Source organism: Anser cygnoides, chromosome 4, assembly GCF_040182565.1.
Source record: "Anser cygnoides isolate HZ-2024a breed goose chromosome 4, Taihu_goose_T2T_genome, whole genome shotgun sequence".
Taxonomy (NCBI): domain Eukaryota; kingdom Metazoa; phylum Chordata; class Aves; order Anseriformes; family Anatidae; genus Anser; species Anser cygnoides.
Window position 1 is genome coordinate 314,408 of NC_089876.1, and position 27,417 is coordinate 341,824.

General features: G+C 72.3%; 3 protein-coding genes across 5 annotated transcripts; 2 read left to right on the forward strand and 1 right to left on the reverse strand.

The window, feature by feature from the left end:
- Positions 1–7,063: 7,063 nt before the first annotated feature.
- On the forward strand, positions 7,064–11,372 carry LBX2 (ladybird homeobox 2). Its single transcript, XM_066996942.1, has 2 exons — positions 7,064–7,700; positions 10,710–11,372. Exons 1-2 carry the CDS (start codon positions 7,370–7,372, stop codon positions 11,105–11,107), a joined length of 729 nt encoding a protein of 242 aa, XP_066853043.1. The 5' UTR covers positions 7,064–7,369; the 3' UTR covers positions 11,108–11,372.
- Positions 11,373–16,543: 5,171 nt separating this feature from the next.
- On the reverse strand, positions 16,544–23,231 carry TTC31 (tetratricopeptide repeat domain 31). 3 transcript variants are annotated; one of them, XM_066996961.1, is made up of 17 exons: positions 22,650–22,738; positions 22,425–22,492; positions 22,268–22,328; positions 21,689–21,900; positions 21,151–21,234; positions 20,853–20,921; positions 20,569–20,718; positions 20,293–20,424; positions 19,477–19,573; positions 19,038–19,128; positions 18,803–18,944; positions 18,592–18,693; positions 18,432–18,519; positions 18,137–18,284; positions 17,861–17,935; positions 17,489–17,591; positions 16,544–17,400 (listed from the first exon to the last, which is right to left on the reverse strand). In XM_066996961.1, exons 1-17 carry the CDS (start codon positions 22,735–22,737, stop codon positions 17,317–17,319), a joined length of 1,794 nt encoding a protein of 597 aa, XP_066853062.1. In that variant the 5' UTR covers position 22,738; the 3' UTR covers positions 16,544–17,316. The 3 variants fall into 3 exon arrangements, with proteins under 3 accessions (XP_066853062.1, XP_066853061.1, XP_066853060.1); XM_066996960.1 differs by lacking the exon at positions 22,268–22,328 and having other exon boundaries at positions 18,432–18,516; positions 22,650–23,231; XM_066996959.1 differs by lacking the exon at positions 22,268–22,328 and having other exon boundaries at positions 22,650–23,231.
- Positions 23,222–27,366, forward strand: CCDC142 (coiled-coil domain containing 142; the record flags this gene model as incomplete). Its single annotated transcript, XM_048052080.2, has 8 exons — positions 23,222–25,349; positions 25,421–25,576; positions 25,676–25,833; positions 25,931–26,089; positions 26,274–26,388; positions 26,461–26,638; positions 26,710–26,921; positions 27,081–27,366. Coding segments are annotated over 8 exons (3,360 nt in total), but the record flags the coding sequence as incomplete, so codon positions are not given.
- Positions 27,367–27,417: the final 51 nt, after the last annotated feature.

A 27,417-nucleotide genomic window follows, 5' to 3' on the forward strand; every position in this document is an offset into this window, starting at 1 on the left:
ACCCGAGCGCATGCATGCAGCTGGGGTGTGCAGGCAGGTGCATGCCCACTGTGCCCGAGCACCCACACGCAGGCAGCAGGCACAGAACCCCCACGTGCACGGCACACGAATACCCCGACCACGCGTGTGCGCTTGCAGAAATCACACCCATGCATGGACACACACAAGGCAGCGTGCGGGACACGGCGGGGCTGGGGGTGCCGGGGCTTGGGGGGGGGGGGGGAGAGGGGGAAATCTCCCCACAGCTGAGTCCAGCGGCCCCACACCCTGCCCAGCCCTGGCACCCACGGGCGGGGGGGGTCTGTGTGGCAGCCGGGGGGCAGCGAGCAAGTGCTGGGGTGGGGACAGGGACGGGGTGGGGATGGCGGCCCTCTGCCCTCCTGCTGCCCGCCGGCAGCGCTGTGGCCGCTCCAGCCCGAGCCCCCACCCCGTAGGGTGCCCCCCCACCACGGAGCAGGGCCCCAGCACCCGCCTCGCTGAGCCCCGCAGCCCTGGGACGGGGACGCCCCGCAGCCGCCTGTCCCCCCCTGCTGTCCCACAGCCCCACCACCACCCCCCCAGCCCTGAGTGACAGCCCATGCTGCTGGGGGGGGGCGATCAATGGCTGCCCCCAGCGGCACCGTGCCCGCCTGCCTGCACCAGTGCCGACGCACCAGCCCCCCCACAGACACCGCTGCTGCGTTTCGTTGAACTTTTCTTTTTAATTAACCTCTCGGCGGCGCGGCCCGGCAGCCCTGTCGGGGTTAATGATATCACTGACCCGCTGCGTGGCGGCCCCGATCGATACCCCCCCCCCTTCCCCGCGCCTCCGCCTGCCGCCACGCTGCAGCCCCAGCGCTCGGTGCGCCGACGCACGCCGCCCCACCGCCCTGCCCACCGCTGATCCCCCCGGGAGCCGGTGGGGTGCCCAGCACCCTGGTGCTGGGCCTCAGCGCCCAGCCCTGCCTGGCAGCATGCTGGTGCCTGCTCTGTAGGGCCGCAGGGGGGCGTGGGGCTGTGGGGCACTGGCAGGACTGCGCTGTGGGGCGTGGGGACGGCTGCGTGCTCCGGGAAACTGGTGGGGAGTGGTGTGCGGAGCTGCAGCCCTGGTGGTGGCAGAGCAGCTCAACCCTCACTTGTTGCCTCCTGACCCCATCCCTGTCCCCATCCCCGTCCCTGTCCCTGTCTCTGGAGGATGCCCCACGGGCGATGTCCCACCAGAGGAGAGCGCTGCGGCACTGCAGCCCTGCTGTCCCTGAGCCATGCCCTGAGCACCCCAGGGTGCTGGTGCCGGTGCTCCCAGCTCATGCTCCCTGGCTGGGGAGGCTTCACCGAGCCGAGCGGTGGCTCCAGGCCGGGGTTTGTGGGGCTGAGATCGCACGGTGCCCTGCAGGTCCTGCATGACTGCCAGCCCGGCACCACTGGGTGCCTGAGGGGCCTCGCTGTGGCTGCAGACCCCCATTCCCGGGGCTGTACCCCACAGGTGCCAGGTCCCCCTCGCCCCTTGGGCATCCCAGAAGCCCTCTCCCCAGCCCCCCTCGGCCCCTCTGCCGTGTCGGGGTCCCGGGACACCCTGCCTGCGGCCGCCCCAGCCCTGCTCCTCACTCAGGTGCGCCCTGTCAGCGTGCGAAGCTTTAATCCCGCGGTCGTTTATCTTCCGAGCGCGGCCCAGAGCTGTCAGCGGCTCAGACGAGCCATTTCCTCATTTCATTGCCCCGGCGAGGGGCTGAGCTGGGGTCCCTGCGCTCACAGCCCTAATTGAATCCGCATGGCTGCGGGTCGCCGTGCCGGCCCCGCCGCAGCACCCGGCCACCCCACACCGCCCAGGGGCCCCGGGGTGCTGCGGCAGCGGGGCAGGGGCCAGCCCGGCCCACAGCCACCCGTCCCCGCCACCCCCCGGAGGGGACCCTGATTCCCACCTGGCCCCCACTCCGCACGGTGGCTGGGACCCCCGGGGGCCGTGGGGACTCCAGAGGTTGCCCTGCGCTCAGGACAGCAGTGGGAGAGGGTCCCGCAGAGCCCCCCCGGCAGCTGCCCCCACTGGCTGCCCCGTCGCACGGGCAGGGCTATTTGTGGCGCGGGGCAGGAAGCGGCAATGGGGAGACGGTGCTGCCTGCCCCGCTTCCTGCCCTCGCCGGGCGCGGGCGCACAGCCCTGCACAATGGCCCTGCCCGACCCTGCGGCAGGACGTGGTTCCCACGCCGGGGAGGTTGTGCAGACGCTCGCCTTGCTGCAGCTGACAGCGCCTGGCCCCGCGGGGCAGGGGTCCAGGGCCGCTCCCCGCAGCCCCCGCCTGCTCCCAGCCCCAGGTCTGGCCGCAGCCCCTGCTCCCCTCCACTCCCTCCTCTCTGCCCTGGGCAGCGTGGCCTCCCCCTGCAGCACCCCTCGCCCCAGCACCCTTGGGAAGAATCCCCAGGCCCTGTGGAGGGGCCTGCATGAGGCCACCCAGCACAGGCACCTCGCCAGCGCATCCCCCGCTCCCATCCCTCCGCTGCTGGCTGCTCCACGGGTGCCAGAGGCCACCACGGGCTGGGGCTGCCCCCACCGTCCCTGGGAAAGGGGACGGGGCTGTCCCCAGCAGCCCTGCCCTGACCCAGGGCCAGCGGGGCGCGGGGCTGGGAGGCAGCCCGGGAGGAGGGAGCAGCGTTTGCTCACAGCCGGAGGCTTTGAAATGCAACCCCCCCCCCCCCAGGCCCATTTGGCTAGAGTTTGGCCCAGGCCCATATGGAGGCCCCTGTGGCAGGGGGGGTCTCAGGGGGAGGGCGGCAGCTGGGGCTGGGGGCTGGCAGCTCCCCCCATGGCACTGGGCTGGGGTCCTTGCGGCGGGGTCACCTGGTCCCTGCTGGGGCATCACGCACAGGGCTGGGTCCAAGCCTTCCCCAGGGCTGGGCGCTGCCTGGGGCCCCCAGTTTGCCAGCACGTCTGGTCCCAGTTTGCAGCCTGGAGCTCTGTGCACCCCCATGCACGGCTGTCACACGCCTGCACACCTCTGTGCACGGCCGCAGCCGCACGCAGGGCCGCTGGGTGTCTGCTGGGGGTGCACGCACACAGCACAGACGTGGGGGTGAGCACTGCCTGCACACCACGCACACCTGCACGGCCCCACGCTTTTCAGGTGCCCCCAGCCCCTCAGCTCCCAGGGGGCACGAGCCCCTGCCCACTCCTTGCCCTGTCCTCTCCCGCCAGCGCTCATCCCCGCCGCGCTCTCCGCTTGATTAAGCTGCGGGTCCGCCCAGCACTTGTGCGTGCAGCGAGGTCAGTGCACGGTAATGAATAGATCATTTGCCAGTAACCCCTGGCGAGGGATCCCCGGCGCCCCCCCCCGCTCCCCGGACACATTAATACGCCGTTTCCCCGGGGCGAGTGTAATCACATCAGTTGCTGCTTCGCCGCAGCCGCCCCAGCCGCGAGCCGGGTGAGTGTTTATTGCCAATAATTGGCCGGGTCTCCTCCCCCGGCACCAGGGCGCGCAGGCCCCGCACAGCAGCTCCCCTGGTAATGCCCCGCGCGCCTCCGCTACTGACAGTTTAATTTTACACCGAGCTATTCCCCTTATTAAAGGAAAATTCATTTGCAAGCAATTTCCATGTGCAAACTGCTCTGCATTTCTAACTCTGGCGCGGGGCTGGGAGCGCCCCTAATTGAATTACTGCCAGGCGGTTCGTCATGGAGCCTGCGTTATTGAAATGGATTCACTAAATAATAGATCAGGGGCAGAACGCGGTGCCTTGGCATAAGCATATTAGAGGGCTGAGCTGCCGCCTCCCGCCCCTAATCACGTTACCCTGTCACGGGGAATTCGCTGCACAGCGCAGACACCCGAGCGTGGGGCGTCCCTGCCGCCTGCTCCCAGGGCTGCCATGGCCACGGGTGCCCAAAGCCGCGCTGGTGCCCCCCAGCCGCTGGCACCCCAGGCCACGGGTGCCCCTGCGCCATGGGTGTTTTGCGCTATGGGTGCCCTCGAGACATGGGTGTCCTGGGCAGGGGCGTCCGGGCAACCCCCAGCCATTGGCGTGGGCACCATGCAATGCACGCACGCCATCCTGCGTGTGCTCACACAGCCCTGTGTGCACGCACACCCTCACACGTGCATGCGCAGCTGTGCTCTGGCGCTGCTCACATTGCTCCCGATGCGAGTGCTGCAGACCTGCGCAGCTGCTGGGGCAGAGCCATGCTGAGCTCCGCCTCGGCTGTCCCAGGCCATGCTGGGGGCACCCACGGGTGCGCTGGGGGCAGCTGCCCCCACTCAGGCCTGCACCAAGGGAGTGACATACAGGACACGAGGCAGGTGCTGGCAGAGCCGCACCGGGGTGTGCACCCCCACGGTGTTGGGGACCCCAGCTCTGTCCCAGCACCCGTGCAGGACGCAGCACCCGCCGGGCCGTGGGCGCCTGGCCAGCTTGGGGCCGGCCGCCAGCCAGGGCGCTTTGCCCCGCTCAGCAGGAAGCTGAAATTTTCCTGCAAAAATTCAGAAGTCTTTTTGTTTTCCACCTTGTGTCCTGCTTTGGGGTGAAGCGCGTTTCCCATCCTGTTCCCAGCAGCTGGGGCCGACGCTTCCCCACCCGGTGTGAACCAGGGGCCAGTGCCCTCTCTGTGCCTAGCTGGAGTCCGTGTGCCCATGGTGAGCAGGGCCGGAGCAGGACAGTGAGCCCGCTGCAGGGAGGGGGCGGCGGGTGGCACGCTGCTCTGCGCCCTTGTGTCCATCTCCGTGGCTGTGCACTCCCCCGACAGCTGCCCTGGTTCAGGCTGTGTGGGGCACGTGCCGGGGGGGATCTCACGTCCCAGCAGGGTGAGCACTGCAGCCAGACGCAGCCCTGTGACCAGCCCAGGTCCTGGCCCCACGGTCCTAGCCCCAGTGTTGAACTCCAGGCACCGCTGGCCCAGGGCTTCGTAGGCGAAGTTCTCGTCCCGGTCCCCAGAGCAGATGAAGTTGCAGGGGGAGATTTATTCAGAGGTGCAGGGCTGCTACAAACCCCGGTCAGTGCAAGAACAAGGAATTAGCCTAAGCAGCAATTTCCTGGTGTGTGTCACAGGGCATTAGCTGAGACAGAGCACAGGGCGAGGGCGTGAGCTGGGGCTCAGCCACCCCACAGGGCTAGGACCAGGGTGAGGAAGGCTGCAAACACAAGAGGGCTGCGCAGGCTGAGGGTGCAGCTCGTGGGAATCACAGCCCCAGCATCCCGGGGGAGAGCTCCCCTCTCCCCACAGCACATGTGGCTGGGGAGCTCAGAGAGCCCCTTCCCTGCCTGCGCTGGGTGGCTGGGACTCAGGGACCGGCACGGTGCCCCTGTGCTGCCCGGTGCTGCCGGAGGGGACAGCGCGCACAGCTGGCACTGCCACTCGCTGCGGCCCAGCCGAGGCCTGGGCAACTCCTGCAGGGTCAGGGGCCAGGGGAGGCAGCGGGGGCCTGGCTCATCCGCGCCCTGGGACAGGCACTGCAGAGCCGGGCAGGAGCACGTGCAGCGAAGGTGGCACCACCGGCTCCTTGCCGTGTCTCTTTTCCGCCAGCTGAGCGCACAAGCCCTGCGGAAAGGACAAAAGGCTGCGAGGCAGCCACATGGACGCTGCTGCATCGGCGCCGTGTGCAGGGGGCCATGGGTGCCCCCACGAGCGGGACCAATCCGGCAGCACACAGCCAGCACCAGGGGAAGGGGCAGCCCTGAGCTCTCCCAGCCTGCGCCGCGGCACGGGGACTTCCCGAGAGCAGCTTTAAAACCTCTCAGAAATTGGTTAAATCTCACGCTGAGGGCTGGAGCGCCGGCAAGCCCTCACCCCACCCCCGCCCCGGGGTTTAATTGCTCCGGCTGCTAGGAAATTTCAAGGTTGAATTTGTCTAACTCCAATTTCCAGCCAGGGGATCGCGTTCTGCCTTTGTCAGCAACATTGGAAGCACCCCCCCCCCCTCAGCTCTCCCCCTCCCCAGCACCAGCAGCGGCACACGCGGGTCCCCTTGCACCTGCTCCCACCCGCCCGGCGCGGTTCCCCCACGGCCCCCAGCCCACAGGTTCATTTTCTGTCATTACTGTGGTGACCCCTGCACCCGCAGCAGCATCTCTGGGTTCCCTCCCCACATTCAGGCTGCCCTCCCTCGGAGCATCACCCACCCCAGAAGGGCACCGGCACTGGCACGAGCCCACCCTGCCCGAGCAGGATCCCCTCTCCAAAGCCCCCCCAAAAGTGCATCACCAGTGCTGCATGTGCCGCACATTGGCCAGCCTGTGCCCACATGAGCTCCAGCAGCGCAGGGCTTCACCGCTGCACCCAGCAGAGCTGCTCCCCGCTTGCTGCAGCATTTCCTCCTTCCCATTCCCCCCAGCAGCTGGGAGAGCCCCCAGGCCATTCCTTGCCTCCTGGGGACAGCCCCTCGCCCCTCCTTTCCCCTCCTATCTGCAGCATCCTGGGGGTGGCACTAGGACAGTGGGACGGTGTCCTCCACTCCCTCCCTGTTCCCATAGCTGGGTGCCCCCTCCCCAGACCCCCAGGGAAGATGCTGCCCAGCGCCCAGGCAGCATTCCCCTAGGATGCACCACTGGGCCTGGGAAGGATCGAGACCTCTGGGCGATGAGACAGCTCCTGGTCCCAATCCCGCCTGGGAAACCGGTCCCGGTGCCGGCGGCGGGGCTCACCTGCGTGTGCGGGCGTCCCTGGGCCTTTACGAGCGGACGGGATCACGGAGCTATTTGTACCGGGGGGTTTACAGCCGGGCCGCGCTCTGAAACCCAAAACCCGCCCGAAGCGGCCTAATCACTCCCAGACGCGGCGGCCCCTGCGCTTTTATGGGGCGTTTTAGAGCAGGGGAGCTAATAAATTTCTGCGACGGCAAAAGCCCCGCCGGGTCGGGCGGGGGGGCTCGGCGGGGGGCTAGCGGGCCGCCCCCGAGGAGCTCTTAAAACCGGTCGCAGTGGCGCGGCGCTGCGCCCCGGCTGCCTCCCGTTACTGCCGCACCGGCCCGGGAGCGGAGCCCCCCCCGCCCCGCGGGGCCGGAGCGGCGGGGACCCCCCCGCCCCCCCCCCCCCCGCTCCCCCGCTCCCGGCTCCCGCCCCCGCGGCTCCTCCTCCTCCCGGTGCCCCGTTATCCGCCCCGGCCCCGCGCCTTTAAGGCTGCGGCACCGGGGCCGCGGGGGGCAGCGGCGGCGGGCGCGGAGCTCGCCCTGCCCGCCGAGCGGCTCCCGGCGCCGGGAGGCCGAGCGCTCCGCCGCCGCCGGGCCCCCGCCGAGGGGGCGGGCTGCGCCCGCCGGGTTTAAGTGCGGCCGCGGCCGGCGCGGAGCCGCTTCATGCGCGGGCGGGGCGGCCGGGACAGCGGCTCCGAGGGGGGATCCGCCGCCGCGGCCCCGGCAGCATGAGGCGGGCGCGCCGCTGAGCCGGCCCCGGTGCAGGACCGGGGACGCGCCATGACCTCGGCGCGGGAGGCGGCCGGTTCCCCCCCGCTGCCCGCCGCGGGCGAGGAGCGCCGCCGGGGCGCCCTGGACCAGCTGCCGCCGCCCGCCAACTCCAACAAGCCGCTGACCCCCTTCGGCATCGAGGACATCCTCAGCAGGCCCTCGGGCCGCAGGGCCCCCCCCGGGCACGGCGCGCCCCCGGCCCGGCTCCCGGACAAGGCGGCGGGGCCCGGCGCGCCCCGCAACGGCGTGTGCGCCCCGTCCTCGCCGCTCTGCGCGCTGGAGGAGCTCGCCAGCAAAACTTTCAAGGGGCTGGAGCTGAACGTGCTGCAGGCGGCGGAAGGTACCGGGGCGCCTCGGGGCCGGGCCGGCGGCGCGGGGCCGGGGCCGGGAGCGGGGCCGGCCGGGGAGGCGGCCCGGGGCCGGCGGGGGCCCGGAGGGAGCGGGGCAGGTGCGTGTCCGGCGGCCGGGCCGGGCCGGGCGCGGAGGGGGCGGCGGGCGGCGGACGCGCTCCCGGGGCGGGCCGGGGCTGGGCCGCCTCCGGGGTCTCTCCTCGCCTCCAGCCCGGCGCGGCGCGGCCCGGCGGCTGCGGTAAGTTTGGCTCGCGTCCGCACCGGGAGAGCGGGGCCGCGGCGCCGGCCAGAGCCCGGAAGGCGGCGCCGGCCCGGGAGGGCCCGGTGCGAGCCCGCAGCGAGGACCGGGCGCGGCGTTACCGCTCCGCGGAGCCGCGGCCCGGAGGGAGGCAGGGGCCGGGGCCGGCCCGGGGGGCCCAGCGAGCCCCCCCGCCGTGCGCACCGGCCGAGCCGCTCCGCGGAAGCTCCGCCGCGGCCCCGGGACGGGCGCGGTCAGAGGCCGGTACCGGGCCCTCGGCGCCCGGCGACAGCGGGAGCGCGAGCTCCGCAAAATGCCGCAGCGGGCGCGGGGGCAGGGCCCCGGCGCCTTTACCGGGAGCCGCACATAACGAGCCGCCGCCGGGCCGGGCCGCGGTGTCCGCGCCGCAGAGGGCAGGGGATCGGTCCCGCCGGCGGCCCCAGCCTTAAAACGGAGGCACCGGCCCCGCGGCGGGTGCGGATCCGTTACCGAGCGCTCGGGCAGACCGGCCGCGGCCGGCTCGCTCCCGTCGGTAACGAAAACCTTTAACGAAAACCCGCGCCGGGCCGCGGCTTTTCCGCCCCCCGGAGCGGCGCTGGGTTCCTCGCCGCGTTACGAGCGGACACGCCGGCCCCGGCCGCGATCCGCGTTTGTAGCGCAGAAATCCCGTTTGCGCGGACTCCCGGCCCCGGCGGCCGCTGGCACCCGCTACCGGCAGAGGCGGCCCGGCGGGGCTGGAAATGGCCGCGCGGCTCTCGGGTGGGAACGGCGGCGGCAGCCCGGCCGCTCAGCCACGTCGCCGGCGGGGCCCGGCCCGGTCGCGGCTCCTCCGAACGCCCCGGGCGGCCCCGGGCTCCCGGCAGCGGCAGCCGCCGTGTGCGCGGCCCGGCAGCCCCGGCCCGACAAAGGCCGTTACGGGGCGGACACACGGGCGGGCAGAGCGCGGCCCTCGGAGCTGACGAAAAGAAACCGTCGCACGGGGACAGGGACGGGCAGAGCGGGCTCCCGTGATTAACGGGGAGAACAAAAACGTACCCCGAAGGACACACGGACAGAAACGGGACAGCTCGGGGCTCCGTAATTATCGAAAAAATAAAAGCCCGTACCCGGACGGACACACGGACAGAACCCGGGCAGCGCGTGGTTCCGAAATTAACGAAAAATCCTTTACCCGGACGGACACACGGACACGGACGGGCAGATCGGAGTTCTCGTAATTAACAACGAAATCCTTACCCGGATGGGCAGAGCGGGGTTCCTGTAATTACTGAAAAAAAAGAGAAAAGAAAAAAAAAGAAACGTTACCCGGACAGACACCCGGACACGGACGGGCAGATCGCGACTCCCGCAATTATCGAACAAAACCCTTACCCGGACGGACACACGGACAGAACCGGCACAGCTCGGGACTCCCGTAATTAACGTAATTAACGAAAGAGCCCGCTGCACGGACGGACACACGGGCAGAAAATTGGGACAGCCCGGGGCTCCCGCAGTTACAAACGAGCGCGCCGCACGGACGGACACACGGACGGAGCCGCCGCCGACCGGCGCCTCGCGGAGACCGGGCCGGGCCGGGCAGCCCCGTTACGGGCGGACGGGGCCGCAGCGGGGCCGGGGCCGGCGGCGAACGCTCAGCGGGAGGAGAACCGAGAGCGGCCCGGGCCGCGGCCCCGCGGGCTACGGCGAAACGTTAGCGGGAGCCGCACGGGGCGAGCCGCCGCCGAGCCGGGCCCCGGGAGCCGCACTACCGAGCGCGGCGGGTCGGTGCCGCCGGCAGCAGAAAGGCTTCAGCGGCCGGGCGGAGCCGCGGGCGGAGCGGGACCAGGACCGGGACCGGGAGCGGGACGGCGCCGCCGGTGGGAAGCCGTTACCGAGCGCGGAGCAGACCGGCCGCTGCCGGACACGGATCCGCGCATTTCGCAGAAGCGCTTTACCGGGAGGAGCCGCTGAGCGCGGTCTGTCGGGGCCTCGGAGCTTCGGCGCGGCCGGAACCGACTCACACCGCAAACCGGCCGCGGGGCACCGGCCCGCCGGTAACCGGAACGCTCTGAGGGCGGGCCCCGGGACGGGCCCGCGGGGAGCGGGAGTTCCTAAAACCGCTGAAGCGAAAGGACAGCCGGCAGCGCGGGCCGGTCGGGGGCCAGCCCGGCCCCGCCGCGGCGCGGTGCGGGCCCTGCGGCAGCGGCTCCGGGACGCACGACCGGGGGCGAGCCGCCGGCGAGGAGAGGCCGGACCGGAGCCCCGGAACGCTCCGCCGGGCCGGGCCAGCGGGGGACGGAGCGGCCGCGGGGCCGCGGGACACGGGTGGGCTCTGCCGGGCGCGGCGGGGAGCCGGCGGGCGGCGGCTCGGCCCGGGTCGGGGCCGCTGTGGAGCGGCGGGGGAAGCGGGCGGAGCGGGCCGGGAGCGGCGGGCGGCTCCGGGCCCCGGGAACCCGCGGCTGGGCACTGGGCTCCGTGCGGAGCCACGGGCAGGGCCGCGCCCGGCACCGGGCACGGCACGGGGCGGCATGGCGCGGCTCGGCTCGGCTCGGCACTGCAAGGCTCTGCACGCCTCGGCACGGCTCGGCTCGGCTCGCTTTGCACGGCTGAGCGGGGCCGGCTCTGCAAAACTCGGCACGGCCTCGTCGGGCACCGCTCGGCACGGCTCGGGTCGGTTCAGCACGGCTCGGCCGGGGAGGGCCCGGGGGGCGGCGGGGCCGGGGGGGGGGGGGGGGGCGGCGGGGCCGGGGGCGGCCGCGCTGACGCCGTGTCCCCGCAGGTCGGGAGCCGCTGGGCGCCTTCGGGCACCGCCCGGCCTCCAAGAAGCGGCGCAAGTCGCGGACGGCGTTCACCAACCAGCAGATCTACGAGCTGGAGAAGCGCTTCCTCTACCAGAAGTACCTCTCCCCGGCCGACCGCGACCAGCTGGCGCAGCGGCTGGCGCTGAGCACGGCGCAGGTCATCACCTGGTTCCAGAACCGCCGCGCCAAGCTCAAGCGCGACCTGGAGGAGATGCGCGCCGACGTGGCCTCGCTGCAGGCGCTGCCCCCCGCCGCCCTCGAGCAGCTGGCGGCGCTCCCCGAGCCCCCCCGCGCCCCCGCCGCCGCCCCCGCCGCCGGCCCCGAGCCGCCGCCCGCCGCCGAGCTCTCGGAGGAGGAGATCGACGTCGGGGACTGAGGCGGCGGGGCCGGGCCGGCACCGGGAACTGACCGCGGGCCGCCGCCGGAACGGGGCGGCCGCGCTGCCCCCGCCCCCGCGCCGGGGGCTTTGGTGCAATTTCTCTTTTTTGTCTTTGTTCTTTTTTTTTTTTTTTTTTTTTTTTTTAATTTTATTTTCTATCGTGACTGTCCCGTCGGTCCGTCCGCGAGGCCCGGGCCGCCCCGCGTGTATATATTTTGAATAAAGGAGACACCTTATTAACGAGGAGCGGGGGGGGCTCGCTGGGGCGCGGCGGGCTGCGCACGGGCAGACGGACGGACGGACGGAGGGACGGACAGACGGACGGATGCGTGCACCCACGCACACGCAACCCCCGCTGCAGCCCGAGCTGGGCGCGCTGCGCACACGCGTGCAGTGCTCAGCCCGGGGGGGCTCCGGGGCGGGCGGGGGCCGAGGCGGGGAGCGGAGCCGCGATACCTGAGCCCCCCGGCGCCCTGCCCGGCCCCGCGCCCGGAGCGCTGGGACCCCCCGGCAGGGCTGGGTGCGGGGACGGGCTCGGGGCGCCGCCACCCGCAGCCGGGGCAGGGAGCAGCGGGGGGGCGAGCAGCGGGCCCCAAACAGCACCCGCAGCTGTGTGTCCGTGTGTCCGCGTCTGTGTGCTTGTGTGTCCGCGTGTCCCTGCCCGCGCGTCCTTGTCCGTGCTTTTGTCACCGTCTGTGTGTCTCTGTTGGTGTGTCCGTGTCTGTGTGTCTGTACGTGTCTGTGTTCGTACATGTGTGCGTGTTTCTGTGTCTGTGTGTGTGTGTTTCTGTGTCCGTGTCTGTGTGTCTGTGTGTTTGTACGTGTGCGTGTTTCTGTGTCCGTGTCTGTGTGTCTGTCTGCTGTGTGTGTGTTTGTACATGTGTGTGTGTTTCTGTGTCCGTGTCTCTGTGTTTGTACGTGTGTGTGTGTTTCTGTGTCCGTGGCTGTGTGGCTGTGCCCGTGTCCGTGCCCCCACCGCCCAAGCAGGGGGAGGCGGGGGCGCACCCCGGTACCCGGACACCTGCTCCGAGTCGTTGGGCTCCACGCCGCCGCCCTTGACGTCATGCTCCGGTGACGTCACCGCAGGGGGGCGATGACGTCACTCCCCGAGGAGGCTCAGGGCGAGCGGGGGGTGCCCGAGCGGCAGCGAGGCGCTGCGCCGTGCCGGGGGCCCGGCCCCGCACCCCCCCGTCCGTTCCCACCGAGCCGGGGCGGCCGCGGGGAGGTGACAGGCAGCTGCCGGCCCCGTGCCCTCGCCAGCGGTCCCCGGAGCCCCCTGTCATCGCCGCTACGTGTGAGCCCCCCCGGGCTCCATATGAGCCCTCGCTGATCTAATTACGCCGGTGCAAACTTCCGAACGGAGACCCGCTTCTTCCATTATTTACTCCATTTTTAATTGCATTGTCCTTCCCTTCCCCCAGCGCTGCAGCAGCGCCGGCCGAGGGGGAGGGGGAGAAATGAGATTTAGCCCTGAAAGTGCCTTTGAGCGTCCCCCCCCCGGGGAATTGCTTTTAATTTGACAGGTAGGAGGCCTGGGGAAGGCGGGCTCGGTGCGTGCGCGGGGCCGCGGCCATGCCGAAGCCCCAGGCTGCGGGTGTACCTCGGGGGGGGGAAGGCGAGGGGGGCGGCGGTGACCGGGGGCTCCCCTTGTGCTACGGCTGCGGGCACCCCGCGGGCGGGGGCAGAGGCCCCGGGCAGGGCTCCGGAGGAGAGGGGGCAGAGGACAAGGGGTGGGGGGAGAGGACCCCCAGGGGGTCCCGCCCTGCCTCCCTCCTCCCTCTCCTCGGTGCTTGCGGACTCCGGGGGCTGCCCGGCCTCGGGAGCCCCCAGCTCAGCACCCACACGGCTGCCCCGGTGCTGCTCCGGGGCTGGCTCCTTTCCCCCAGCTCCGCACAGGCCCCCAGAGGCCCAGAGACTTGGGGGGGGCCTCACACCCCGCGGCGAGGGTTTGCACACCCAGCAATGGGGTTTGCACACACAGCGATGGGGTTCACACACCCTGCAGGGGGGGGGTTGCATACACAGCAATGGGGTTTGCACACACAGCAGTGGGATTTACACACAGCAGTGGGATTTGCACACACAGCAGTGGGATTTACACACAGCAGTGGGGTTGCACACGCAGCAGTGGGATTTGCACACGCAGCAGTGGGATTTACACACAGCAGTGGGATTTGCACACACAGCAGTGGGATTTGCACACGCAGCAGTGGGGCTGCACGCCCTGCGGGATCCCAGGACTTTCACACTGACCCACGGTGCCCGCAGCCACGGCCCCGCAGGGCTGGGGCAAGGCTCCGGGGTGCTGTTGCCGCAGACGCCTCATTCACTTGATGGGCGACCAAAAAGCGGCGGTTTGTGCCCAGCCACAGAGCCAGGAGCCCTGCGCTCACCCCACGAGCCCCCAGCAGCCGCAGCCAGGAGCCAGGAGCGAGATAACGAGGCGCCTCCGCGGCCCCGCAGCCCCCCGGCCAGCACCGGCCCCCCCGGCCCCCCCTCCCGGCAGGCGGCCACGCCGGGCGATGTCCCCGGTCCCCACGATAGAGACGGGCACGGGGCCGCACGCCCGGGGCCGGGGGCTCCAGCGCCGCTCCCCCCCCGCGCTGTCCCGGCGCTCCCAGAGCCTCCCCGAGCGCGGCCGGGACCCCACATCCTCGGCCCCAGCCCGCCCCATGCGCCCCACAGGCTGGGGGGGGGGGGGGGGGCGGCGGGGCAGCGTGGGGCAGGGACGGGGGAGGAGGAGGGGGCTCAGGCCCCCGCGTTTCGGCTCCGTCCCCGCAGTGAGAGCCGGTGCCAGCACCTCCCGCCCCTCCGTCCGCGGGGCCCGCCGGCTTCGGTGCCCCTGCCGCGGCCCCAGCCTGCCCGAGCCCCCCCCCGGGCCCAGCCCCCCCCCCCCCCCCCCCGGCCGGTCCCGCGGGCGCAGCTCATCGGGGCGGAAGCGGCCGCGGGGCCGGGCAGCGGCTGGAGCCCCCCCGGCCGCCCCGCGGGAGGCTCCGCTCCGGGACGCGCCGCAGGCGCCGGGCGCGCCGCCATCGGCAGCCGCTTCCCACCGCCGGGGGCGGCCCCGGGCCCCCCGCCCGCAGCGGCACCGCGCGGGGGCAGCCGGCCGCGGGCTCGGGCACAGGCAGCAGCTGCGGCCCCCCCGGTGGGCGAGCTGGGGGCGCTGCGGGGCTGCGGGGGGGGGTGCGGGGCTGCGGGGGGTGCGGGGCTGCGGGGGGGTGCGGGGCTATTGGGGGCAGCGGGGCTGCGGGGGGGTGCGGGGCTGCGGGGAGCAGCGGGGCTGCGGGGGGGAGCGGGGCTGCGGGGGGGTGCGGGGCTATTGGGGGCAGCGGGGCTGCGGGGGGGTGCGGGGCTGCGGGGGGGTGCGGGGCTATTGGGGGCAGCGGGGCTGCGGGGCTGCGCGGCGCCGCCCGAAGCGGGGCCCCCCTCGCGTACTCCACGCGCACGGGCGCCGAGCACCCCGGGGGGGTTCCCCGGCTGCAGGACCGGGCCCCCGGTCCCGGGAGGCTCTGCCCGGAGCCGAGCCGCGGGCACGCCCCAGCCGCGCTCGCCCCCGGCCCCGGCCCTGGGGCAGGCTCCGTGCCCGCGCCACCCGCGGGGGCACCGCCAGGCCCGGCCCCGCGCTCCGCTCCTCCCCACGCGCTCTCGTCTTTTTCCTCTTCCAATTTTCTGGATGATTAACTCTGCTGCTGTTTCCTGACAACCTCTGCTGTTGGTATTAATTTCTTTTAACTAGTGATTAATTACTCGCTGTCTCCCGCGCTCCTTCTCCCCGCCGCCCATTTGCATATTAATCAAATCCTACTTGATGGCCTGCCTACTGCCTTCCTGCCACGGCCCCTGCGACTCCCGTCACCTGCAGATGACATTACAGGCACTGCTCTCCTAACAGCGGGGCTGGGGGCCCACAGCAAACACAGCGTGGCCCCGTACCGGGGGCAGCGGGACCCCCCCGGGCCCTGCCCCTCGCCAGGACCCCCGCTGACGGGAAACCGGGGCACCGGGAGGCCCCAGTGGGAGGCACTGGGGGCTGCCTGGGCGCTACCCCCCGCCTCACCCCAGGTGCTCAGAGCCTGGCATGCCTCGATGCCTCCCCCATCCCCATGCCCCTGGGACCCCCGGGCTCTTCCCCACACCTGGAGGTTCCCAGGGTTGGGGGCCCAGTGCAGCTGGGCTGACCAGGGAGGTGGTGCCCTCCCCATCGCTGGTGTATTCGAGACACGTGGCCGAGGCGCGAAGGGACGGGATTTAGTGATGGGACGTGGTAAGCCAGGTTGGCGGTTGGACTTGGTTGAAGCTCATTTCCAACCGAGGTGGATTCCATGAATTGGTGATTCCACACTGTGCGGAGCAGCCTGGGCACGGAGCTGCCCTGTCCCTGCTGTGTGACACCGCTGTCCCCCCGCCAGCACCACCACCTCTCCTGCAGGACCCCCGCACTGCCCTGGGCAATTGCCCACCCCCTCTGTCCCTGCTGTCCCTTGTCCTGTCCTCCCCGGCCAACACCGTGTCCCCACTCCTCCAGGGAGGGAAAACAGCCCCAGGGGAGCAGCCGCACGGGACCAGGGCAGGGAGTGCCCACGCCCCCCCCTGCAGCACAGCCAGAGGGCAGCTCCAGTGGCAGGGCAGCAAGACTCAGGGCAGGCGAGCGACCAAAGCAGCAGCCCTGCGGGTGCCGGGCCCCTGAGGACACGGAGCCGCCTGGAGCACATGCACCAGAGCCGCTCACCGCAGCCCGGTGAGCAGCGACGGGCCCCGCACGGCCCCAGTGTGGTGAGCCAGCAGCCCCATGGTGAGGGCTTGGCGGGATGGAGCTGCGGCAGCGCCCGGCTGGGAGCCTGCCCGACACTCGCTTCTCTCCCATGCAAAAGCCACCGAGCACGGCTTGCCTCTGTAAATCACATGAAACCCTCAGATGCCTCAAAGGGCAGCTCCATTAGAGATAATCCCGCTAAAAACCCACAGATGTTCGCTGGGAAACCAGCCTCCCTGTGTGCCGCGGGTGCTGCTGCAAAGTGAGCTTTAATGGAGCTCAGCAGCAGCCCCAAACGCTTCAAAGGCCGCGCGCAAGTCCCAGGCCATCAATCGCTGCCAGGGCCTGGAGGGACTGAGAGACAAAACACATCCACCGTGCCCTGCCTGGGAACGCGGCTCCCCCCGCCCCCGTGTTGGGTTTCCCCAGAGTCACACAGGGGGGCTGCGCGGGGGGGCTGCACCGCAGCACAGGGAGCCCGTGGCAGGCGACAGGGCAGGAGCTGGAGGAAAGCAGGGGCAGCAGGAGGTGGGGGGATGAGGTGTGACGGTGGCAGTGCCCCGGGGGGGACACAGAAGCACAGCCCGGGTGGGGGGGAGCAGCTTTGCACTGATGTGAATGGGGGGGCTGATGGGGTGCCAGGGACAGGCAGCAGGGCAGGGGAAGGAGCAGCACAGGAGCACGTCTGGCTCTTGGTTTTATTAAGAAACCCAAAGCAGGTACAAATCCCTGAAGGCAGCGTCTGCCGCTGTGGGCAGGGCCCAGCCCCGCTGCGTGCAGGGCCCCCGGGCACAAGGAGCTCCATGGGCAGCCCCCGGGGCAGCACGGTCCCTGGTCCCCAGAGCCCCCAGGGGGGAGGCCCCCAAGGCACAGCCACACCAGGTGGCAGGAGGTAGGGCCCTGGGCTGGGACCAAGCCCAGCACACAGCAGCACGGGGCCAGGGCTGCTGCTGCAGAGGGAGAGAGGGTGCGGGCAGGGCCCCCCCAGCCCGCTGAGGCCCGGGGAAGGCACCCTGCAGGGTGCCCCCGGCTCCTCCCAGGGCTGGGGACCAGCTCCGAGAGCCCAGCGCACAGCCAGGAGCTGCTGCTGCAGGACGCGGGGCACAAAGCGCCAGGCTGGGGAGGAAACCAGAGCAGGGAGGGCCTAAACCCAGCTGTGCTCACTCCTTGGCTCCAGGGCCTGGGGAAAACATCCCAAGAGGTCACAGCCCCCGCGGCCACAGCCCTGCCAGGAGGGGTCCGCGCTCCTGCTGGCTCCCCGGGGCGCGAGGCCAGGCGCTACGGAGCTGGGTGGCGCAGGAGCAGCAGTCTGTTGGGGCCAGCCCCTGGACAGGGTCCCAGCAGTGCAAGGGGGCAGCGTCCCACCACAGGGGCCTGGCTCTGCTCCCCGTGAGCTGGTGAGGTTTGCTGGCTACAGGAGCCCCCCGGGGAGGGCACCCCCCTCGCAGCAGGCCTATGGGCGCTGCCAGGGGCTCGGCGTGGCATGGGAGGGGTGCTTGAGCTGCAGCACCAGCCTGCTTCCCTCCAGGTCAGCGTCCTGGGGAGGGAGAGATATCGGTGCTGCCATGGCCCCGTTGGACGCAGAGCCCAGGAGGGGCCGTGGGTCCCCCCGGCCCAGTGCTCACCAGCATGTCCTCGTAGGCTGCTTCTGCTGATGCCTTCTGCTTGAAGTTGATGAAGGCACAGCGTTTGCCTGGGAGCATCCGGATGGACTGGATCTGCCCAAACCTGCGTGGTGGAGTCTCAGCAAGCCTGCCCCACGGCCACCCCGCACCAACGCTCCCCACGCTCCGCAGGGAAGGTAAAACACAGCAGGGATGGGGCCGGGATGTGCCATCGCAGAGCAGGGCTCACTCCCACCACGGAGCACGGGGAGCAGGGGCCCAAGTGAGTCAGCCCCACAGGGCAGGCAGGGGGCTGGCAGGGCACCGTGGATGCAGGGTCCTGGCACCGGGATGGCGACACGGAGCAGGGCGGGTGCAGGGAGAAACACTCACCGGCTGAAGCAGTCCCGCAGCACCTTCTCGGTGATCCTGGAGGTGACGTTCCCAACCCACAGGGGATAGCAGTCCCTGCCAAACCGCACCACCATCACCGGCAGCTGCCTCCCTCCTGCCCACGCCTGGAGGGCTCCCCAGCACCCCCAGCTCGGTGGCAGCAATAGGCTTCACCCGGCCCTCCCGCTGCCCCGAGTAAGCACCAGGCACCTCCCCTGGGGCCCTGGGCTGCAGTCCCCGCCAGCCCCGTCTCCCTCCCCAGCCCCTGGGCCCTACCTGCCAGGATGATGCGGAGGCAGCTGCTGCTGCTTGCTGCTCGCTGCGGCTGTGGCCCGGGCCTGGCTTTTCGAGTGGCTCCTCGAGTTCACCACGGTCACAAAGCCACTCATGTCGGTGTCACAGCAGCTCCCGTTCACCCACTCCTCTGGTGAGAGGCACCCAGGGCTCAGCACACTGAGGGCTGGGGGCCAGCCCAGCCCCTGCATCCCCCGCTCCCGTCCAGCTCCACCGCACCCAGGGCCCCCCAGCACCATCCCTGAGGCAGAACTGCTGCTGGTGCTGAGCCCCTTACCGGGCAGGGGCAGCGGTGGATCCCCATCTTCCAGCAGGGACAGCACGGGGACGCCCCCAGGGCCGCCAGCCGTGTGGGCGCTGCTCTGCTGCGGAAGGGAGAGGGGTCAGGGCCCGTGGGGTGGCGCTGGGGCCAGCAGCACGGCAGGGCCGGAGCTCACCTGCAGCAGCGCCCGGCAGGCTTGCAGCTGGGCGGCCGCATCAGCGTGGGCACCATCCAGCCGCAGCAGCTCCTCGAAGGTCCTAACGGCCTCGGCGTAGCGCTGGGGCCACGTGGGGAGAGGGGCTGAGCTCCTGTCCCCAGGGACATGCTGCCTCTGCCCCCATGCAGGGCTCTGCCAAGCACCTGCAGCCCCCTGCCCGCCCTGGTACCTTCAGCCCCCGCAGGGCTTTGCCCTTGCGGAAGAAGCCTTTGGGCCAGTTGGGCTGGAGGCTGAGGGACATCTGCGCATCCCTGAGCGCCTCCTCGTATTGCTGGAGCTTCTCGTAGCAGTACGAGCGGTTCCCGAAGAGCCTGGGGGCAGAGCAGGGTCGTGGCTGCAGGCTCTGTGCACACCAGCTGGGACGCGGAGCTCGGTGACCCCGCAGCGCCCAGCCCCGTGCTCACCGGTGCTCCCTGGGGTTCAGCTTCACGGCCTCGGTGAAGGCCTGCACTGCCTCCACGTAGTGGCCCTCCTGGGCGGCCTCGTTGCCGTGGCCTGCAGGGAGAGCATCGCCCGCTGCCAACCCTCGAGCGAGGCGGGCAGCCCAGGTGGGGGAGCAGAGCGGTGTCCCGGCACGCGGCAGGGACACGTGTGTCTGCTGGGGACGAGCAGGGCCACAGAGAGGAGGTGGCAGCAGCTTCGCCTTCACCCCGTCAGGTGGGAAAGGTGCCTCGGAGACAGCCCGGTGCCACACAGACCCACAGACAGTGAGAAGCACGAGGGTGCACGCCCAGAGCAACCCTCCTGGGGCAAAGCTGCCCACAGAGCCTGGACAAAGCAGGGCAGAGCTGCCATGTGCCCACCCTCTTGCTCTCGCTGTCCGGGGAGGCCCGAGGCACTGACCTGCAAGAATCAGGCTCTGCTCCACCACGCTTGTGTCCAGGGGCACAGGCTCAGTGGCCTGCGGGGCAGCCAAGCACGGCAGCAGGGGCTCAGGTGCCTGTGGGGCAGCCAAGCAGGGCAGCGGGGGTGAGGACTCCTGCCCCAGCCTGGGGGCCGAGGCAGACGGCCCAGGAGAGCTGCCTGTCCCCGGTGTGCAGGCACCGCTCCCCGCTGTGCCCCAGCTCATAGGGCTGGGCAGAGGATGGGGGCACCCACACCCCCACCAGTGCAGCGCAGCCAGCTCCAAAGAGCTGGGGGAGGCTGGGGAGGAGCTGCCATGGCTCCCGGCCTAGAGCACCGGGGTGGACACTGCCCCTGTCACCACCCAGGCAGACAGAGCACGGCCCTGGGACCCACGTGCTGCGCCAGCCCCTTGGTGACTGGGGGCTCCCTCTGCCCACACACGGTTTCAGCTGTAAGTCAGGAGCTGGGCCAGCCACAGGCTGTGAAGAGAGGCCAGGGCGAGTCAGTGCCGAGGGTACTTACGGCTCCCATGCGTCCTTTACCAGGTTCCTGCAGCTGCCATCAGCGTGCTCAGGAGGCCCCAGCCTGAAGGAGCTCTGGCACCAGGACCGCTGGTGCCCAGCCTTGGGACCGGCGGCAGCAGCACCGCTGCCCACGGCCGCCCTGGTTCCCACTCCCTTCCCAGGAACTGCCCAAGGGACCGCCCTGCCCGAGGCCCCTCGTGGGCAGGGGTCCTGCAGAGATGCCCCAGCCCCCTGGCAGCGCACTCCTGCCTGCAGGGAAGGCCCCTCTGGGGGGCGAGATCCAACTCACTGTCTCCTGCAGCCCCTTGTCGGGCTCTACAGCACCAGGTTTGGTCGGTTTCTCCTTCCCAGGCACTTGCAGCTTCACGCCTGCTTTCTGCCGTGCTTTGAAGACAAAGGTGCAGCTCAAGTCCAGTTCGTCCTAGAAGATGAGATGGGTCAGAGCCGTGCAGAGCCGCGTGCCCTGTCTGCACGGCAGGCAGCGGTCAGGGAGCGCAGCAGGCGCCACGCGGGGCTGACCCTGGCTGGCAGGCAGGCAGCGCAGCCCACGGCCGCAGCGCCTCACCTCTGCCTCCTCCACGCTACCATCCTGGTCCCCTGCTCCCTCCTCCGCACCATCCCCGAGGTTCTGAGAGGGGCTGGAGGCTGAGCAGCCCTTCTCCTCCTCAGCACCATCAGCATCGGCGGGAGCAGCGCTGTTCAGAGACGAAGTACTCTGCAGGGAGAGAATGGGAGCGGGAAGGCAGCTGCAGGCAGGGCTCTGCCCCCGGCAGCTCTCGCAGCCCCAGCTCTGCACGTTCCGAGGTTTGTGGGAGCCCTAGGGGGAGAGAAAGGTGCACGGCCGCTCACCGACTCAGCCTCCTGCTTGCTTTTTAGCTCTTGTTTTAACTTTTCCTGCTTCTTCCTGTCCTTCTGCTTCTGAAAAGGCAGAGATAAAACCACGCGTTGGCAGCAGCCCAAAGCGGCACAAACCCAGGCCTGACCCGTGGCGCAGCTCTCTGCCCAGCGTGCTGCTGCGGGCAAGGAGCGTAAGCAAGCGCCAGCCCCCGGGAGACATGCCTCGCACCGGGGCTATCAGCGGGGCTCGGACAGCAGGGACCACGCTCCAGGCAGGCTGTGAGAGAGCCCCACAGCGGCACACACCCACCTTCTTCTTCAATTTCTTTTTCTCCGCTTTCTTCTTCATTCGCTCCTCCTCTGCCACCAGCTCCTTTGCGTTCTTCTCTGCTTCCTGGGGGGAGAGAGGTGTCAGTGACCAAGTATGAGCCCCCGACACCGCACCCCAGCCAGGAAAGGGCTGGGGTGTGCAGGCAGCAGGGCCTCGGCTGCCCCTGAGCGTGGTGGGAGCTGCTGCAGGGCTGACGGGGACACCACGGAGCTGCAGGGATTCGTGGGGGAGCCACGGATTCGGGAGGGGATCACGGGCAGGAAGCTGCAGCGGCTGCTGCTCACACAGGAACTACGACGTGGCCCAGCCACAACAGGCCGGAGCCCAAAGGGGCCATCGGGGCAGCCCTGCAGAGCTGGAGCCAACGTGGGGATCCCAGGAGCAGCTTGCGAGAGCTGAGCCTTGCTGCAGCCAGGAGGCGGAGGGACCAGCGGGCACAGCATGGCAGGGACAGGTCAAGCTGGCAGCAGGGGCACCTCGGGGAGCAGGAGCAGCGCGTGTGGCCGAGGGCATTCACCTCCGCTGTGACCTGGTGCCTCCAGGACGCGTTCAGGCCGTGCACGCCCAGGTTTAGGAAGCCAGGGGCTGGGTGCACAGGCAGCGGCTCCCGGCACAGGATGGGGTTGTTGGTCCCGTGGAAACTGAAGCCGGGGCTGCTGTAGCTCCGGGCGTAGTCGATCCAGTCGTCACCCTCCTCCTCCTCGCTGGACTCCGGCTGGCTGGGGCAGCCTGTGCAGGGCGAGGCGCTGCCCACACCTCCCCACGGCCGTGCCCCCCGCAGCCCCAGGCACGGCCGCCCCCACCCCGCCTCCCTCTCCCCCCCGGCACCGAAGCAGCAGCAAACGGCCCCGCAGGCGGGGGAGCCGCCGGCCGCTGAAGGCCACGCTCCGATAACGGGAGCGGCGCTGCGGGGGAGCGCCCAGCCCCAGCACGGCCGGGCCGGGTCCTCCCCCCCGCCTGGCGGGGGGCGGCAGCCGCTGCCCGCTCCTCCAGCGCTTCGCCCCGGTGCCGGGGAACGCCGGGCACCGCCGGGCCGCTCCCAGCCCCCCCCCCCCGCCCTTGGGGTCCCCAGGGGCCGAGCCCCCCAAGCCCTCACCTGGCAGCGGCTCCGCGGCGGCTCGTCCCGGCGCCGTGCGGTGCAGCGGGGGGCAGGCGGCCTGCGGGCGGAGCGGGCCGGGAGGTGCCGCGGCCGCCCCGCACACACCGGGGGCGCTGCCCCGGGGCTCCCAGCCCCCCCCCGGCCCGCCGCCTACCTGCACCTGCCGCATCCTCCGCTCGGCCTCGGGGGCTCCGGGCAGCAAGTGCCGGGGGCACGGGGGCGCTGCGGGGGCCGGGGGCAGCGCTCAGCCGCCGGCGGAATCGAAACCGAAACCCGGCGGCGCGGGGCGGGGCGGCGCGGGGCGGCCCCAGCGCTCCCCGCTCCCCGCTCCCGGGACCCCGCCCCGCGCCCCCCGCCGCACCCCCCCCCAGCCCCGTACCGCCGCTCCAGCCGCCGGCGCCGAGCACGCAGCCCCAGGGGCCGGCGACGGGGGCGGCCCCGGGTCCCGTCCCGGCTGGGCCCCGCATGGCCCGGCCCCGCCGCTCCCGGTGCCCGCCGCCGGACCGCGGAAGCTCCCGCTCGGCGCGGGCCGGAAGCGGGGCGCGGGCGGGGCGTGAGGCCGCCGGCCGCCATCTCGGGTGCGGGCAGGAGGGCGGCCCGCGAGCGGCCCGTCCCGCCCCCAGCGGGGCGATTCGGGGGGCCCCGCGGCCCCTCGGGCTGCCCCCGGGGGTCGCAGCCATGGGCGCCGCAGCCCCTCCCGCCGCCCGTCCCGGGGCACGGCCGTGCCCCCCCGCACCCCGCGGCGCTGCCAGCAGGCGGGGGCGGGAGCGGGCGGGCGGCCGTCCCTGCCCGCCGCCCTGCGCCGGATTAGCGGGGCTCACGAGCGCTAAGCTCATTTCCCGGCGGCCCTGCCGGCGGCGGTCGCCCGTGCCCGGAGCCGTGCCCGTGCCCGGCCCAGCATGCAGGACGGACGGCCCGGGAGGAGCTGCGGGACGCCCTGCGGGCAGGTGAGGCCCCGAGCCCCGCGGGGACGGCGCGGCGGGGACGGGGCGCGCAGCTCTGCCCGCGGGGCCCGGCCCCGGTCCCTGCCCGGCGGCCCCCGCTCCCCGGCGGCGCCGTGGGGGCCTTAGTTGGGTAACGGGCGAGCGGGCTGGTGGGGAGCTCTGGGGCCGGCGCACCCGGGGAGGGCCGGGCCGGGGCGCAGCAGGGCGCCGCCACCCGCCGGCAGCACGGCCCCGGCCCGGCGCAGAGGTCGCGGCCTGGCGGCGGCACCGGGCCCGGCCCCGCTTTCGGCGTCTCCTCGGCAACTGCGCCCGCCCGCAGGGCGTCACGTGGCCCCGCCCCGGGAGGGGGCGTGGCGTTCCGGCTCGGCGGGCACCGATTGGCGGCGCGGGCGGAAGGCCCCCCGCCCCCCTGCTGCCCGCCCCCTGCCCGCAGCCGCCGCCCGCCGCCCGCCCGCCCCCGCTCCCGGTGCCCGGCCCGGTGCCCGCCCCGCCGGCCCTGCCCGCGCTGCCGCCCCTGCTGCCGCCCCTGCTGCCGCCGCTCGCCGCCCCGCCCCGGCCGCCCGCGGAGCCAGGTGAGCGCCGCCGCCCCCCGTTCTCCCCGCCCCGCGCCCGGCTCGGTCCCGGTGCCGGTGCCGGTGCCGGTCCCGTCCCCGCAGGCGGCGGCCCCCGGGGCGGCCTGGCCCGCTCGCTGCGGAAGGCGGAGGCCATGCTGCGGAGCCGCGTCGGCCCCGGCCTGCGGCGCCTGCTGCCCCCCCCGCCCGGCCCGGCCGCCCCGGGCGGGGACGCGGAGGAGCGCCCCGAGGCGCTGGCGGGGCTGGAGCGGAGCCTGGCGGGGCTGCGCCGCGCCTTCCGCGCCTGGGAGGACCCGCGCACCGAGACCTTCCGCGGCCACGTGCGGCACCAGCCCGCCGACGCCTTCTCCTTCCACCCGCTGCACCCGCGCGTGGCCGAGCGCGGCGCCACGCTGCAGGCGCTGCTGCGGCACCGCCACCTCCTGCGCCTGGCCCGCGAGTACTGCCGCCGCCTGCACGCCGCCTCCGCCTTCCTCCGCCGGCTGTTCCCCGGGGCGCCGGGGGCGGCCCGGCCGCTGCGGGGGCTCTGCGAGGAGCTGCGGGCGCACGCCGGGCACTGGAGCGCGCTGCAGCGGTGGATGCGCGGCGAGGCCTGGCTGCGCCCGCTGCTGCTGCCCCGGCACGAGGCGGTGGCGCACATGCGGCGGGCGCTGGGGCTGCTGGCGCTGCAGGCGGCGCGGCTGCTGGAGGCGCGGGCCGAGGAGGCGCTGCGGGGCCTGGCGAGGGCCGGGCCCCCGGGTCCCCCCCCGGCGCTGCTCGCCGACCTCTTCCAAGGGCTGGAGATCTACAACCGCGTGCTGGGCGACCTGGACCCCGAGCTGGGCTCCGTCCGAGGCTGGGCGGGGGGGCTGCCCCGCGCCTTCCCCCTGCAGAGGGTGCTGGCGGTGCTGGCGGCTGAGCGCGGCCGGCTGGCGGCCAAGCGGCTCGGGCAGCTCCTGCGGCACGGGGCAGAGGGCACCGAGCTTTGGCCTCCAGCTGGCTGCCCCATCGCAGCGGGGGATGTGGGACCTTCGGGCCGGGGAGTGCTGCAGAACCTCCCCGAGGAGCTGCGGGCGCTGTGTGTGGAGGACAAGGAGCTCGTTGGCCCCATCCTGGAGGTGCTGGTGGCCTCTGCTGACAGCCTCTGGCGCCACGTGCTCAGCGAGCCGGCGGGGAGCCCCGTGCCCCCATGCACGGCCCCGCGACCGGGCTCCCCGGGCTGGAAGTCGGTGCGCTGGCTGGACGCGTCCCACGCGGCAGCGGCCGAGGCCCTGTACGCCCGGTACCTCCCGCTCTTCTGGGACGCCACCAGCGCCGCGCTGGGCCTGCGGCTGGAGCTGCCGGACTGCAGGGCAGGACGGGCCCCCAGCAACACACAGGAGCTGCGCCAGGCACTCGCCCAGGGTCCCTGCGGAGTGGTCGCCTCCGGGAGACCCCCAGCCCTGCACCGGGGGCCAAGGGTCCTGCAGGGCGTCCCTCAGCGCTGTCCCCCTGCAGCCTGCATCCCCCCGGAGTGCCAGGAGGAGCTGGAGCGGCTCTGCCTGCGCCTGCTGTGCCAGGGCGTCCTGCGCACCTGGGAGCGAGGTAGGGGGTGTGGGGTGGCCAGGGGGGCCCTGCCCGGGCCCAGCACCACTCACCCCATGTCCCCCTCGCAGACTTCACCCGGGCACTGGGCTCGGGGCTGTGTGACCGGTGCTCAGCGGTGCCGGAGCCATCAGGGGGAGCAGCACAGAGCAGCACCGCCCAGCTCCTGCAGCAGCTCTACCCAGGCTTGTCCTTCGCCCTGCGGCACCTGCCGCCCGCGCTGGAGGGTGAGTGGCACCTTGTCATGGCCCTGCTGTGCTGAGCTCCTGCTAGGTGCGGCGTCACCGCAGCCACCACCACGTCCCCACCGCTCTGTCTGCCCCCAGGCAGCCCCCCCGGCTCGCCCTGCCTGCGCCTGCAGCTGCTGGGCCGGTGCCTGGCCACGGTGCAGGCCTCCTGCTCCTGGCTGATGGGCAAGGCCTTCCAGTACCTGGCGTCCTGGTCCCTCCACCAGTTCCTGCTCGTCACCCAGGGAGACCTGCAGGTGAGTGCAGGGCCAGGGTGGGGGCAGAGGGGGCTCAGCCCCACTGCGGGGCTGGGGGCAGGATCTGGGTCACTCTTCTTCCCTCTGCCGCCTACAGCTGCTGAAGGCCGAGACAGACGCGCTGGTGCTGCTGGTGAGCGCGGCCTTCCCGGAGCCCGGGGACAGCCCCCAGCACCTCGCGCCCCACCAGCGGCTCCGGTCCCACCAGGAGATGTGGCTGTGCCAGCAGATCCGCTTCATGGCTGCCAGCATCCAGGTAGGGCCGAGCACTGCCAGCAGCTTGTGCACACAAGCCAGCACTTGCCACAGCCCCAGGTGCCAGCGGCTGCCACGCACCGAGCCCTGCACTGTGCTGGGAGGGTCCCGCAGCGGGGAGGGAGTGGTTTGGCACGCCGGGCGCTGGGCTGCGCAGCCCCAGCTCCCCTCGCTCTGCTCCCCAGCAATTTGCGGGGGAAGTGCTGAAGATGTTCTCCACTGACTGCAAGCGGATGTCGGCCGAGATCTTTGACCAGACCATGCCACTGGGCAAGCACTGGAGGGTCAGCCTCCGAGCCGGTGGGTAGCAGGCGCCCCGGCCCCCCCAGCCCTGGCAGGGCCGCGGGGCTGACCGGGTCCCCGTCCCCGCAGAGCTGCCCAGCTCCCCCAGCGAGTACGCGGCGGCAGCGGCCCAGACGGTGCTGGGCCAGGTCCTGCAGGGTGCCCAGCTGCTGCCCCGCGACTGCCAGGTGCCTGCCCTGGCCCGGGTCACGACGGCCTTCGTGGAGGCCTGGATGGATCACATCCTGGCTCGGAAGATCAAGTTTAGGTGAGGGTGGCGGGGCCGTGGCTGGGCAGGGGCAGGGGCCGGGGGCGCCCAGGCTGAGGCGCTGTGCGCAGCCTGCAGGGCGCCCTGCAGCTGCAGCAGGACTTCGCGCTGGTGCGGGACCTGGTGCAGTCGGAGCACTACGGGCTGGCGCCCGAGACCCGGCAGTCGCTGCTCTCCCTGCGCGTCTTCCAGCAGATGGACAGCGCCATCCTCTGCCTGCTGCAGCAGCCCAGCGGCAAGGCCTACCTGTCCTCCCACCCCTGGCCCTCCCTGCGCCAGTGCTGTGAGTTGGGACGGGGACAGGGATGGGAGCCCCCAGCCCGCAGCTCCCGCGGCGCCTGGCTCGGGCTCCTCATCCCTCCCCGGTGCCGGGGAGCTCGGGACGGGGGGCACGGGGCAGGCCCCCATCCCTGCTATGACCCCGTCTCCTCTCCCCATCCAGGCTCCAACGACGGCGCCCGCACGCAGGAGCTGGGCGCGAGCAGCCTGCACAGCCTGGAGACCCTGGAGGTGCCGGGGGCTGCGGCGGGGCCCCCCCCGGACTCCCCCAGCGCGGAGCCTCCCGGCCGGCTGCGCGCCCCCCCCGAGTCCTACCTGGCGGGCAGCCAGCAGCAGTGGCTGGCGCTGCGGCTGCGCGGGGCCCGGCGCTGGCGTGTGCCCGGCCTGCCCTGCATGGCCAAGAGCCCCGAGGGCTGAGCAGCAATAAAGCGCCCAGCGAGCTGAGCTGAGCCGGGCTCTGGGCCTCCGTCCCCTTCCCCGTGGGGGGGTCCCGTGGGAGC